Source organism: Bactrocera tryoni, chromosome 3 (genome assembly GCF_016617805.1).
Source record: "Bactrocera tryoni isolate S06 chromosome 3, CSIRO_BtryS06_freeze2, whole genome shotgun sequence".
Lineage (NCBI taxonomy): Eukaryota > Metazoa > Arthropoda > Insecta > Diptera > Tephritidae > Bactrocera > Bactrocera tryoni.
The window spans coordinates 36,307,382-36,320,692 of NC_052501.1; the positions used below are offsets into that span (position 1 = coordinate 36,307,382).

At 38.6% G+C, this 13,311-nt stretch overlaps 1 protein-coding gene across 1 annotated transcript in view; it reads left to right on the top strand.

Annotated features, from left to right (window-relative positions):
* The window catches only part of LOC120770386, a 77,601-nt gene that overhangs the window by 48,617 nt on the left and 15,673 nt on the right, over positions 1–13,311 (top strand). Inside the window, exons 3-6 of the mRNA XM_040097807.1 lie at positions 8,128–8,195; positions 9,734–9,869; positions 11,720–11,791; positions 11,916–12,060. Coding sequence (XP_039953741.1) covers positions 8,128–8,195; positions 9,734–9,869; positions 11,720–11,791; positions 11,916–12,060 — 421 coding nt within the window. The remainder of the gene's footprint in view (positions 1–8,127; positions 8,196–9,733; positions 9,870–11,719; positions 11,792–11,915; positions 12,061–13,311) is intronic.

Here is a 13,311-nt window from a genome sequence, read left to right on the forward strand (position 1 = left end):
AGATCCATCAATTGCTATTAATATTATTTTTATTAGGCTATGAATGCCAATTTCGTTTGGTGTTGGCACAAAAGGTTACGTTAGGTTATACTGACCAGCTGTCACGCAATACATGAACCTACTGGTCGTTAGTAAAGCCAGAGGTTCAGTTTAATTTGACCTCAAGTATATGTCATACAGGACGTCAGCGGTTTTCGGGAGCCTTACGAGTGACTTGATATCTAACTTTGATACCTAACCTAGTGACTTGAACTACAATGCTCCTACATACGAGTTTTAAATAAAGCTCAATCGAATCATAAGAGAACCCAACTGGCTCGTATATGATGTCAGTGTTACTGCCGGTTATTAGGCCAACAACAATCGTCCTGCAGCCAATTCGAGACTGAGAGTAAAACGCTTACGTGTTTTTCTTGAGTGCTTGTTTTGTTTTTAGTGACTTATGTATTACCTGTACTGATTCGGTAGCCAGACGGTTGGCACATTAGACAGTCTCTCATCAGCTATTTTGTTTCCCGGATTTCTTTTGTGACTTGGAACCCAGTATATATGCAGCCGTTACATCCACTGCCGTTCTCCCTGCTTTTAAGGACATTCTCTGACGTAATGCGATGTAAGGTTATTGATTTAATTGCCGCCTGTTTGATTTTTGCGCTTTCCTGACCGGAGCAAAAACTCCTGTTTGGCAGATGGTGCAGTATTCCGGAAGCTGGAAAGGTCGCCTAAAATCCAGCTCCTTGCCAATCGACTACAGCGCCATTCCATTAGCCGTTTTTAATAATTTTCACTCAAAATAAATAATCCGAATTATCATAAAACATTTCTTTAAGTATTATAATTTTAATTGTTTTACATTTCTTATTAACGATCTGGATCGGTGGCAAAACTTCAGTCAGTTTATATATACTTTTGGCCCTTACAGTCGTTCCAATTGCTAAACTTCCGAATCTACCCGATCCAGTCAACGGTCAAAGTGAGTTGCTCTCTAATTTCTAAGTGACATGATCTCTTATCTCTTTACCTCTGGATGTATCTTATCTTGGGTAGGTCGAGCGGTTACGGTTCTTGCACAAGCTGTATTTTGTACGCTTTCAATTTAACAATTTTTGGTCGTCAGGTGGCACATCTTAAAGGCACTATTCATGCAAAGTTTTATATCGTTGCTTTCATCGGTGTTTGATTTAATCCTTAAGTAATTTAATAGAGGCCACTAACCGCCGAGTTCTCACCTTCAGAAATGTTCCCGTTCTTAGGCAGCTAAGGTAGAAGAATTTAGTAATTTTTTTAAATCCAGCAAGATTTTGTATGTGTCCTAGCCACGAGACACTTGAGCGCAGAATGAAGTTTAAGATGACTTGAAGGCATTTGATTGCGGTCAGGCGGCCTCCAAACACATACCAACTCAGTAACCACTCTTTAAAATACAGTTTTGGATTTTTGAAATAAAAACCATTTTTTATAAAATCAAGTTTCGGTCATTTAATTGCCAAATGTTAAAAAGCAAACTTAAAGTTAATTTCTCTATAACAATAAAGTAATAAATCGCCAGTGAAAACATTTGAGAAAATAATATCTCAAAAACACCCAATTGAGTTGCCAAAAAGCTTACAGAGCGGCGCGGTTGGCAGGATTCACTGCCGTATAAAGTCATATTCTTTGTGTCGAAAATCGAATTTTTCAGATATGAATTGCATGTATGTATGTATGTATACATATTAAGAATTGTTATTCAATTGCTGTACGTTGCAATGTTTCAATCGATTAGTGCATTCTTAACAATATAGCAAGCGATAAATCAAACGAATTGTCGGTACTTAAAGGCCAACTTTCTTCCTCCTTTGAGCATTACAGCCAAAAAAAACCATGTTTAACTACATACACATGTATATAAAATGCATACATGCACATAAATAATAACTTTTGCTTATGTCAGCACGTAGCACATCCTATTCCGCCTATTACTCCTCATATTTCGTGGAGGTCAAACGAAGGATGCGAAAACGCGATTGCGCTGCCAGATGTTGGCTGGCGCGACCTTTCACTCAAAATAAAAATGCAAACGAGCATCGAATGTGATTTGTATAATAAATAAATATTCCTATTTCTCAATCAAATAGCTTGCTTACTTGCATCCATGTGTGTGTGTGTGTATATGACCTCGGAAAAAATTCGCAATTGCCCAGGGGAAAACAGTGTCACCATCATAGAAAGTACGCTCTTTCTGTGTGGAGCGTGAGGGCTTGCGTTGAGTGCCCTGGGCGATTTACTCCACACGTTCAGTGGCGCCCGAAAAGTGAATTGCTCAGTGGATTTGAAACATATTGAGTGTTGTTGGGCGGCTGTTTACACTGAACTTATCAATTTGTTTGCCATTCTTGACGTTTTATGAATAATTGAAGTGTTTTGGATATTCTTTCGAATTTATCATCTCTCAATGCAATGCTGCCACTGCATGCATAGGCAGACATTCTTACAAGGTGATTTCCAAAGTAAACAGGACTTTTTGAATCTAGCGCCCCCTGGTGGCGCCATCTATATGTCGCCTGGTGCGTTCGAATCTGCTATCTTTATCGATTGTCCAGTGAGACATTTCATCGATGGGAAGTGAAATTATTGCGTTTTAAGTGTGAATATGTTTGTGTTATCGGTGCGACAATGAGCTTCGAACAAAGAGCAAACATAAAATTTTGTTTTAAAATCGGTAAAATTTTCATCGAAACGTTTCAATTGATGAAACAAGTTTATGGCGATGATTGCCTATCCCGTAGCAGAGTGCACGAGTGGTTTCAACGTTTTCAAAGTGATCGTGAGGACATAAATGACGATCAACATGTGGGCCAATCAAAATCCGTGAACACCGGAAATTCCATCGAAACTGTACGTGAATTCCTCAAAAATCAGCCGAAGTCATCATTGAAATTCATGGAAATGGAATTGAACATCTCTAAAACATCGACTTATCGCATTTTGACCGAACATTTGGGCTTACGAAAGGTGTGTGCACGGCACCAAAAATTGCTCAGAATCCAACATTCGAAGGATATCGTTAAAGAGGTCAAAAAGGACAAAAAATCACATTTTAATCATTACCCACTCCCCGTATTCACCCGATGTAGCACCGTGAGACTTTTTCCTTTTCGAAAAAATGCATTTGTTCATGAAATGAAAGCGTTATGCAGTCCTGTTTACTTTGGAAAGCACCTTATATTCAGCGGATGACTCATCCAATCGATGTTTTGAGTGCTCAAAAATGTTGTTTCAGTCGATGTTTGAGAGCTCGCATTGTCGTGGTGAAAAGTGATCCGTCTTCGGCGGTTGGTTTTCCTAATTTCTTGAAAGATAACAGAAAGAAAATGGTTACATATCACTCTGAACTTACTATTCTGCATTGTTCCGGTAAAATGGTTGCGACATGTCCAGTTTTTCCAAAAAAAGACAACCACAACCAACCAGTCGACTGCTCTTTACTTTCGGGTCCATAGGCGTAATGTCATAATATCACAGACGTGTTTCGAAGCACCGTTATCGTATTCTGTTAACATTTATCTCGATAAATCGAGCCTTTTTTGAGCGATTGACAAATTGTGTGGGATCCAAAGTGAACTATTTTTTTTTTACAGTTCTATTTCATGCAATATTGAATGTATGCTAGTCCCATGCTAGTTTCCCTGATTTTGGACGACATTCTCGAGATTTGTCTTGGAGTGATCTACGATCTACGTTGAATTCACGGTACCATCTATAACGTTGGTCCTTGATGGAGCTTCATCGTCAAAAATTTAATTAAGTTGATCATATCATACACTCTTAAAGAGTTAATTCACGTCGAAGGTTGTAAAAAATAGTCGCGCGAAAATGTTCACGATTTAATTCCATTTTTCAGTCGAGAAGAATGTTTTAAGTTACTGTAAACAACACAAATAGCGCTTGTATGTCAAAACGTTCTGAGCATGCATGCCTTCAAAAATGTCAAACTTTACAAGAAAATTGTGAGTTTCCAGATTGCAACACTAGTGTTGCCAAATCCCGAAATCTAAAGGCAACCGACGTAACGTAACATTTGCTCAATTAAAGTTTTTTGTTCTTCGTACTACTCATTGCTACATCTCATGTTTAACTAAAATATGTATTTACTTTGTTGTTGTTGTTTTTATTCGAAGGATCGCAGTGAGCTTTCATCTCTAAACTTATAGTTGTAAAGGGCAGCGAAAGCTTTCCATATAAAAGCAGCCTCTAAATTTGTCTAGCTATCGAAAGCTGTGCTGATTTCACTTCAACGTCACTGTAAATGCCCCTACTATGTAAATACTAATGTGCGCTCATGACTCGGCAAATATGAAGTGTTCGTCAAGTGTCTTATTTTTGAGTGTCATAAAGAATGCCAAAAGCATATTTGACTAGAAAAGTGAAAGGCTCGAAAGCACTGCCGTGCTTTCTGTAAGCACCGCAAGCATTCAAGAGCTTAGCTGCAGCGTGTTGTCGCCTTCGATTATATGTGTTTGTTTATGTATTTGTAAGGGCTTAGATTGCGGCAAAACCGCGTGCCACGTCTAATTCGATGAGCGTTGTCCTTGTTCGCGCACTTATTTCTTCTTACAGCCCGCATGGATAAATCGCTTACATACACTCAAATATATACATGAATTATTTATATGTGTGTATGTGCTTCAATTCCCTATTTTCGGCGAATACTTCGCTTATAAATCGTTGTTTAGCATCCGCTCCTGCTTTTGCCACTAGTTCGGAAATATTTATGATGTATTTCATATGCAAAACACACACGCACTCGCACACATTGACAATGGCACAACATATGCTTCATGCGTCGCGTTCACTCGTCTTATGCTCCTCTTCCGGTTTCGCATTAAATATTCATGCGTTTCGGCAGTTGCTCCGCTTCGCCACAGGAGCGGCTGTCCAGCGTGGCTGTCGCAAGCCAAAAATTCCGGTGGCGTTCTCCGGCTGCGGCTCCGTATGTACATGCGTGCCTGTGTGTGTGGCGTTTGCCACAACAAATTGCCATGAATACTTGAATGCCAACCCTTTGGTTGCCTCTTAACTTTGATTTGTTGCGCGCGTTCTGCCTGAGAATTGTTGAGTGCGCACAGCAGCCTTTTCTTCTTCTTCTACTTGCTCTACTACCTCACCTTCGCGACTGCTTAGCTTGCGTTGCCACAGTTTCCCACATGTGTGTGTGTGAGGTCTACACTTATGCGACGCTTAATTAACTTAAGTTTGATTTATAAAACCACTCACATTCGCCATGGGTGCGCTATAAAATTTTAGAGTTTTCCTTTTGTTTTGATTTACTTTGCGTGAGACTTCTGCCCGAATAGGTAATTGAAAGCGTTGAGCGTAAAAATTTAAATATTTGCTTAATATGATTCTACTTAATTTGGGAATAACCCATATTTTGATTATGGTGGTGTATATACTTGTATTAATTGCATCCCGCTCTCTCTTTTTATACCCTGAACAGGGTATATTAAGGTTGTCACGAAGTTTGTAACACCCAGAAGGAAGCGTCGGAGACCCTATAAAGTATATACATATATAACTGATCAGTTTGTTGAGCTGAGTCGATTTAGGCATGCCCGTCTGTCTGTCTGTCCGTCTGTCTGTATATATACGAACTAGTCCCTCAGTTTTTAAGATATCGTTTTGAAATTTTGCAAACATCATTTTCTCTTCAAGAAGCTGCTCATTTGTCGGAACTGCCGATATCGGACCACTATAACACACAGCTGCCATACAAACTGAACAATCGGAATCAAGTTCTTCTATGGAAAACTTTCACATTTGACGTGGTATCTTCACTAAATTTGACATGAATTATGGCTAAAGAAAAAAAATGGATTGAATTCAGATCGGATTATTATAGCATGCAGCTTCCATACAAACTGAACACATATGTATGTATGTAGTTACTAAAAGAAATGCACCTATGAAGGGTATATTAGCTTCAGTGCAGCCGAAGTTAACGTTTTTTCTTGTTTGATTTCAAAATATTTAGAAATTACTCAACATTCGAAAACTTATTCTTTTACTTTACTGGCGTAGACACCGCTTTTGCGATTTTAGCCGAGTTAACAACAACGCACCAGTCGTTTCATCTTTTCGCAACGTGGCGCCAGTTGTATATTCCAAGCGTAGCCAGGTCCTTCTCCACTTGGTCCTTCCAACGGAGTGGAGGTCTTCCTCTTCCTCTGCTTCACCCGGCGGGTACAGCGTCGAATACTTTCAGTGCTGGGGTGTTTTCGTCCATTCGGACAACATGACCTAGCCAGTGGAGCCGCTGTCTTTTAATTCGCTGAACTATGTCAATGTCGTCGTATATCTCGTACAGCCCATCGTTCCATCGAATGCGATATTCGCCTTGGCCTAGGCGCGAATCACCATAAATCTTCCGCAGAATCTTTCTCTCGAAAACTCGTAATGTCGTTGTCATCGTCCAGGCCTCTGCACCATATAGCAGGACGGGAATAATGAGTGACTTATAGAGTTTAGCTTTTGTTCTTCGAGAGAGGACTTTACTTCTCAATTGCCTACTCAGTCCAAAGTAGCACCCGTTGGCAAGAGTTATTCTGTGTTGAGATTGTTTGAGATATTTCGCTTTGTCCTCGTTCGCTAGAACCACAGACCCATTTGCTTCGCTTCCTTATCCATTCTGGATAAAGCAGAATTGAGACCAATGAAATCAATAACAGCTGAAACTTATTTGATATTTTGACGTGAGAACTTTTAATTGAGAATTAGGTTTTTTTTCGATTATATTAATATTTTAAATATGAAAATATAGTCTATGGGATATAAGAAGGTAAGTTTACACAAAAATTCGTCAAAGAGTATTTGTTTTTTTTTGTACAAGATTAGAAAAAAGACCAGAAACTTGTTTTTGATGTTGCCTGGAAAAAGCTATAATACAAAAGTTGTCGATATCTTTATTACCTATAACTGTGCCATATAAGTTTTTTCTATAGGACTCGTAATTTTGTCGAAAATCGAGATAAACCGTTTTTGATACTTAAATATTCAACCACGCCGCTCCTTTCCACTTCCCGACCACAGATCAACTGTAAATTAATTTTCTTTTCACTTTTATTATTTTAACTTTCGTTTCCAATGAGTTTTAATGTACTTAGAAGTTTTTGATTTCAAAATTCATCTACCCATGTCTAATTATCTTGTGCTCTCAGATAGTCAGATTTGAGGTTAGGTTAAGTTTCGTTGTTGATTACCACGACGGGGATCATGGAGATACAGCTTAGACACTTGAAGCAATGGTTATGACACAACCCGATTTGAGTGTGTGACATACATAGACATACATATACCTACTGGTCCTTAGTAAAGCCAGATAAAGGTTCTGTTTGAGCTGAAGCATTCATAATATAGGACGTTAATGCTTTTGTCGAAACTTAAGAGGCAAGAAGTTAAAATGGAAAATGTTATTCCTTATGTTGAAAATTGAGAAACTTTTCCAGAGAGAGGTGGAATAAATCAGCGTAATCTAAGCTAGCCCACTTTGGAATGTGTGAGGCTCGACTAACGGGTAAACTTATCACTTGAGAAATGGTGTATGAAACACCATGTCGCGTGTTTAAGCTTAAGGAACGTAATTTATCTTTGTTTTCCACATCACGTGAAAAATAGTCAGTGTCGTTTGAACTTTTCCTCAGATTTCATCAGTCTGTTAAAGCAGATAGTCTAACTACAAATTACCAAATAACGGATGAGATATCTTTATTATTAGTGAAACACATAGCTTTTTGAGCCACATATATTCGTTTATAGCTTCAACTCTTTATAACGAAGAAAGCTATTGATAAATATACAAAGAACGATTATAAAAATTTAAGAGACTTTAATAAAAAATACTGCCTTGAACAATTTGTGTGCTCATACATACACACATGTCTACGTTTTTAAGATTTTAACTGTGTTCAGTTGTAGACTTGTTATCTGCTTTTCGCCATAGCGTCACAACAATGATGTTCACAGAATAATTCCATGGCAAAGCTAATATTTTCTTAATTCTTGTGAGCTTATATTTACTTAAGTATATTTATGTTGTTGTTTTTGGCATCACAGCAAACATTTATAGAATTTTTTTTTGCACATTTCCAGGAAATCGCAGCGATTCTTATCAGTTTTGATAAGCACAATGAGTGGCAATCCAAGGAAGTCAAAACCAGGTGAGTCAAGCCAAAAATTATTGCGTTGAAATTATCTCGTACGTTGAGTGGACCCAAGCTGTATCGTAATGTACAAAAATATATATGTATGTACGTATGTATGTATATGCGATAATGTACTTGTAAAGTTGCTACAGCCGCCAAGACGCATGTACTATATACCTTGTAATACCAAGTGTTTTGTGTCGATGGTCACTCAAGTCCATTTAAGTAAAAACTAAATATGTGTTTATTCCGAGGGGGTTTAGAAAACATAATGCTCAAATGCTTATTATGCCACGGTCTGCTGTATATCGACATTTGCCTAAGTGTGGTAAGAGAAGGGTGCAATAGGAGAGAGGTGGACAGGGACGCTGAAATTTACATATTTATATATAGAGATACAGTATCTTAAGGTTTTGTAAAAACTAGTGAAACAATGCCTTGTTCTCTTAGTAGATCTAACATTCTATTTCACAATAAAACTGCAAGGTGTTCCAGGACATAATTATATTCCCGGTAACTGTGAAGTAGATGAACTAGCCAGAACGCGCACCACTCTTCAATTATGTAGACTCCGATAAAGATGGTATGATATATGCCTCCCGCTACTTCTAAATATATAATCGTCAAGCATGTTATGGATTATAGATATATAGGCTCGGTCAATCCCAACTTGCTCAACAAGCAGGCAAGCGTTGCATGAATGGAATATGGGTCGCACATGCCGACTATTAAAGTTCAAAAGGAATGACATATGAATTCTAGCAGGAGTGCAGTTGCCAAGAGGTAGAAGAAAAATAGACTACAGAGTAACTTCTAAGCGTTTGAAAGACTTTCTAAAGAAAGAAAATAATCGATGTCTCGGAACATATAATACTGTTTGCATTGATGAATTTCAACAGGAGCACAGGATGGTTCAGAGAAGACATTTGTTATGAGGGGATTTTAGTTCCGTTGGTTTCACATTGTGAATTCTAAAGGCCTACATGTATCATCAGACATCCATTCTACCTACCTACATGAGAGCTTTCTCTACAAATTCGGAAATGCTAGAGATTCTTATTTTATAAATACAGGTCTAAGTAGTAGGAGTTCAACATAGCTTGCAACAGTTTTAACGACTTCGGTCCGAGTAAAGTATCTCGTTCCTTTACTCTGTAGCGAAGTACTGAAGAGGAACAAGTTATTCCACATTTCAAACCGTAAGGATCATCAAGGATCTTGATGAGATACTACACATTTGTATCATATTCATACAAAATTTCCTTAAATGTTCCTAAATCATCGAACTCTCTCCGAGGTATTAAACCTCATTGGAAAGGTTGCTTTCAACTCTTCTTTTCTACTTTAATCCACAAAAAGTCCATGAGCTTCCATTGTCTACACTTTTGGGTTCTGTAACTCCCTCTTAACTATATTGTAGAGTTAAACATTTTTCGTCCCAGTTTCTTTAGTAAATTCTGGGCAAAATTAGAATTAGGCATGTAGGTATTATGTAAAAATGTATATATGTTTCAAAAGTTTTCACTTTATTAACCCGCTTCATCTATTTACAGACCGAAGAGCGGTTCGCTGCTGTTGTACTCCCGCAAGAAGGTTCGCTATCGTCGTGATGGCTACTGCTGGAAGAAACGCAAGGACGGCAAGACCACGCGCGAGGATCACATGAAGCTGAAAGTGCAAGGAACAGAGGTAACAGAGCTTTTGTTATTTATAGAAGTACATCAAGCTTTAAGTAGCCGTAAAAGGTTCACACTTTGTTGACGCTAATTTCCGCGTAAGCTTTGTTGTTGTACTTAGCATTAGCGTTTTTTTTTTGTTTGTTTATTCGGCGAGCCGGACAACACTTGCTGTGCAATTAGGCAATTAGAGCCAATTCCCTGCGCTTGCTTGTTTGGTTTCCTTCCTGCTTGACAGCTTTTTTGATAACCTCGGCCATTTTTTTCTTCGATTTTTTTCTACACACTCGCCGCGCCGGTTTGCTGACGGTGTTGGCCATTTGTTGGCCACTTAAGAATGGCGTCGTCGTTAGTCAGACGCTGCCCTGAAATTAATTTACAAGATAATGAAAACAAAGCCAGCTACACAAGAGGAGTATTTAAGAAAAACTAACTGCTCTTTTATCATTTGCTTCTTTTTCATTTTCTTTAGATTTTTTTCAATGCTCGTTCGTACTGGTGGCGACGGCACATGTGCAGCATACGTTGTGTCCTCGCCCCAAGGGTTGGTTAGCCGGTTAGCCGGTGTATCCATGAGTTATGATTTCCCGCCGGAAACATGCATGGAGTGACTGTTTGGCATTTTTTGCATTACTGACGCCCTTTTTACACAAACTGCTCGTGGCTATTTGTATTTACTTTTGCCACTTTTTTTCGCCAATTTCGTGAAGTCCTTTTGGCAGGGGCCTTCTAGGATGGGATAAGCTGCTAATGCAATAAGTTAAGGGTTAAGTGTATTTACAAGTCTGAAGTGTATAAACTTGTCGAGCCATCAGCGAACTCACGCTCACGACCCTGGCACTGGCTGGAGTGGGATCGCGTCCGTGTTGTTGGTGGATCTTGGGCTACGGAAGAATAAAAGAAATTTCTTATAATTTCACGCCAATTTCTTCTAGTTATTGTCTTTGTTTTACTGCTCTGCCGATTGGCGTGAGTTTTGTTGTTTCAATTTTAAATGCCTTTGTTTGTGATTTCTGCTTTTTTTCTGCCGTAGTTTTTTTCCCCTTCTGCTTCTACATGCCATTGCACATTGCATTGCCAAGCGATTTTCTCCCTCTCTCTTCACCCTGCTCGCCTTCTAACACTCGTGTACGCGAAGCAGTATCAAGATTTATGATTTGTTTGAAGACGGAAGCGCCAAGACATTGGCTCTGCCCCAAGCCCAGTGTCTCATAAGTAAACGCCGGCACTTCGCCAGCATTGGGAAGCGATAAGCAATTGTTTTGCTGCTCTTAATGGTTGGCGAGAGCGGCGGTGGGAACTTCGCGTATTTTACGCCGTCTCGTTTGGCGGCATCAGCCGTCAGTCATCAGCGGGCGGCATCCAGTGCAAAAACTCCTATTTATCTTCTGGGCAAGCCAGTGAACGCGGCAAGTACAAGCGCTCGCGCGTGGTGTGGGACAAAATGAAAAATATTTCACATACGAAAGAAGGGTTGAACTTTGACATTAGGCGGCGAAGCTCTTACTCATTTTTATTAGTGTTTTTTATTTTACCGAAATTTGCCTACTATACCTATTTTTATTATAACAGTTTTTGCTTGCTCACAGCGTGACTTTTCCTTAAGTCAAAACTAATTCAATTTCACTCACACTACCCCTGCTCTCCCGCTTCTTTTGCTATTTTTTCATATTCTAATTAAATGAATTTGTTTTCACCAATTTTGCAGCGAGATTTTAGTGCATTTTTATGTTGGTGTTTTTCTTAGACAAGCTGGCTTATTGATTCTTCGCATCTATGAGATAAAAATATGATATTTCTGAACTTTTATATATGTAAGTAGTAGTATGGAAATAATAAAAATATTGTTTTGCTTTTTTACAGTGTATTTATGGCTGCTATGTTCATTCCGCAATTCTTCCGACTTTTCATCGCAGGTGCTACTGGTTGTTACAAGTAAGCAGATCTCTATTCCTCAGTTACTATTCTTTGTTGTATTTCCGTAACCAAAAAGTGGCACATTAATCTTTTGTGATGTTGATTAAACCCTCTTTATTATTGTTTTATGTTATTTTATCAGAATCCAGATATAGTTTTGGTACACTACCTGAACGTTCCATATCCAGATGATAATAAAATGGCTGTCATTGCTCCGAGCATAACACTGTGGGGCGATAAGAAAGAGTGGACGAAGGATGAGCTTGTCAGTCAACTTAAACCTATGTGTAAGTTAACAAATTATTCATCTTTATACTAAAAACCAATTCCTACTCAAAATTAATGCAAATCGTCGAATAATACTTCTCTCTACTGTATACTCGTAATAATACTCAAGTCACTCAAGTCACGAAAATATTGTTTTTTTTTTATTAATAGCGCTATTTTTTAGCATTTGGTGAGACAAGTGGTGCATAGTTGCCGGTCTACTAGCCATGTTCATACCGATATTTTGTACCTTCTAGAAAACGGAATATCCCTAAGTTGTGATTTTGAGAAACTCTGTTTAAAGTTGTCCCCTGAGTTAGATGTCTTGGGGGTCTTTGAAGATCTGAAAACTATTTTTAACTATTAGACAAAATTATTACAATTTGAAATACTAGTTTAATAATTTTCATATATCATAATGAAAAAAAACCACGAAGAAAATATTTATCAAAAATATATTTTATAGAGTATTTTTGGAAAATTATTCAACTGAGAATGTTTGAACATAAATGCAAAATAAAACATCATACAACAAGATATGCTAGTCATACGAGTATACTATACAATATCTAGGGCTGACCATTATTATTATCACTTTTTTTTACTTTTAGCTTTGGGGTCGTTCAAGTATTACGGAACGAATTTTAATACTCTTGCTCAATGTTGCTATAGAGTTTAAGGGTTTTGTGCACCTTTTGTGCTAATTAGCTTAGTGAAATGTCTTTGTGCATAAAATGGTTGAAATTGGACGTAAACTTTCCTTAGCTAAATATAACTGATATTCAGGATTTTGAAACGTCCGGCTGACTTCTTCTTCATTGGCGTAGATACCGCTTACGCGGTTGTAGCCGAGTTTACAACAGCGCGCCAATCGTTCTCCCTCTTCGCCGTTTGGCGCAAATTCGAGATATCAAGTGCAGCCAGGTCCGTCTCCACCTGGTTTCTCCGAGTCGAGGTCATCGTCTTCCTCTGCTTCCCCCGGCGGGAATTGCGTCGAATACTCGCCGAGCTGAAATGTTTTCATCCATTGGAAAGACATGACCTAGCCAGTGGAGCCGCTGTCTCTTAATTCGCTGAACTAAGTCAATATCGTCGTATATCTCGTACAGCTCATCGTTGCATCGACGTATACCGTCGTTGCCAATGCGCAAAGGACCATAAATCTACTGCAGAACCTCGTAAAGTGGTTTTCATCCATTCGGACGACATGACCTAGCCAGTGGAGCCGCTGTCTCTTAATTCGCTGAACTAAGTCAATATCGTCGTATATC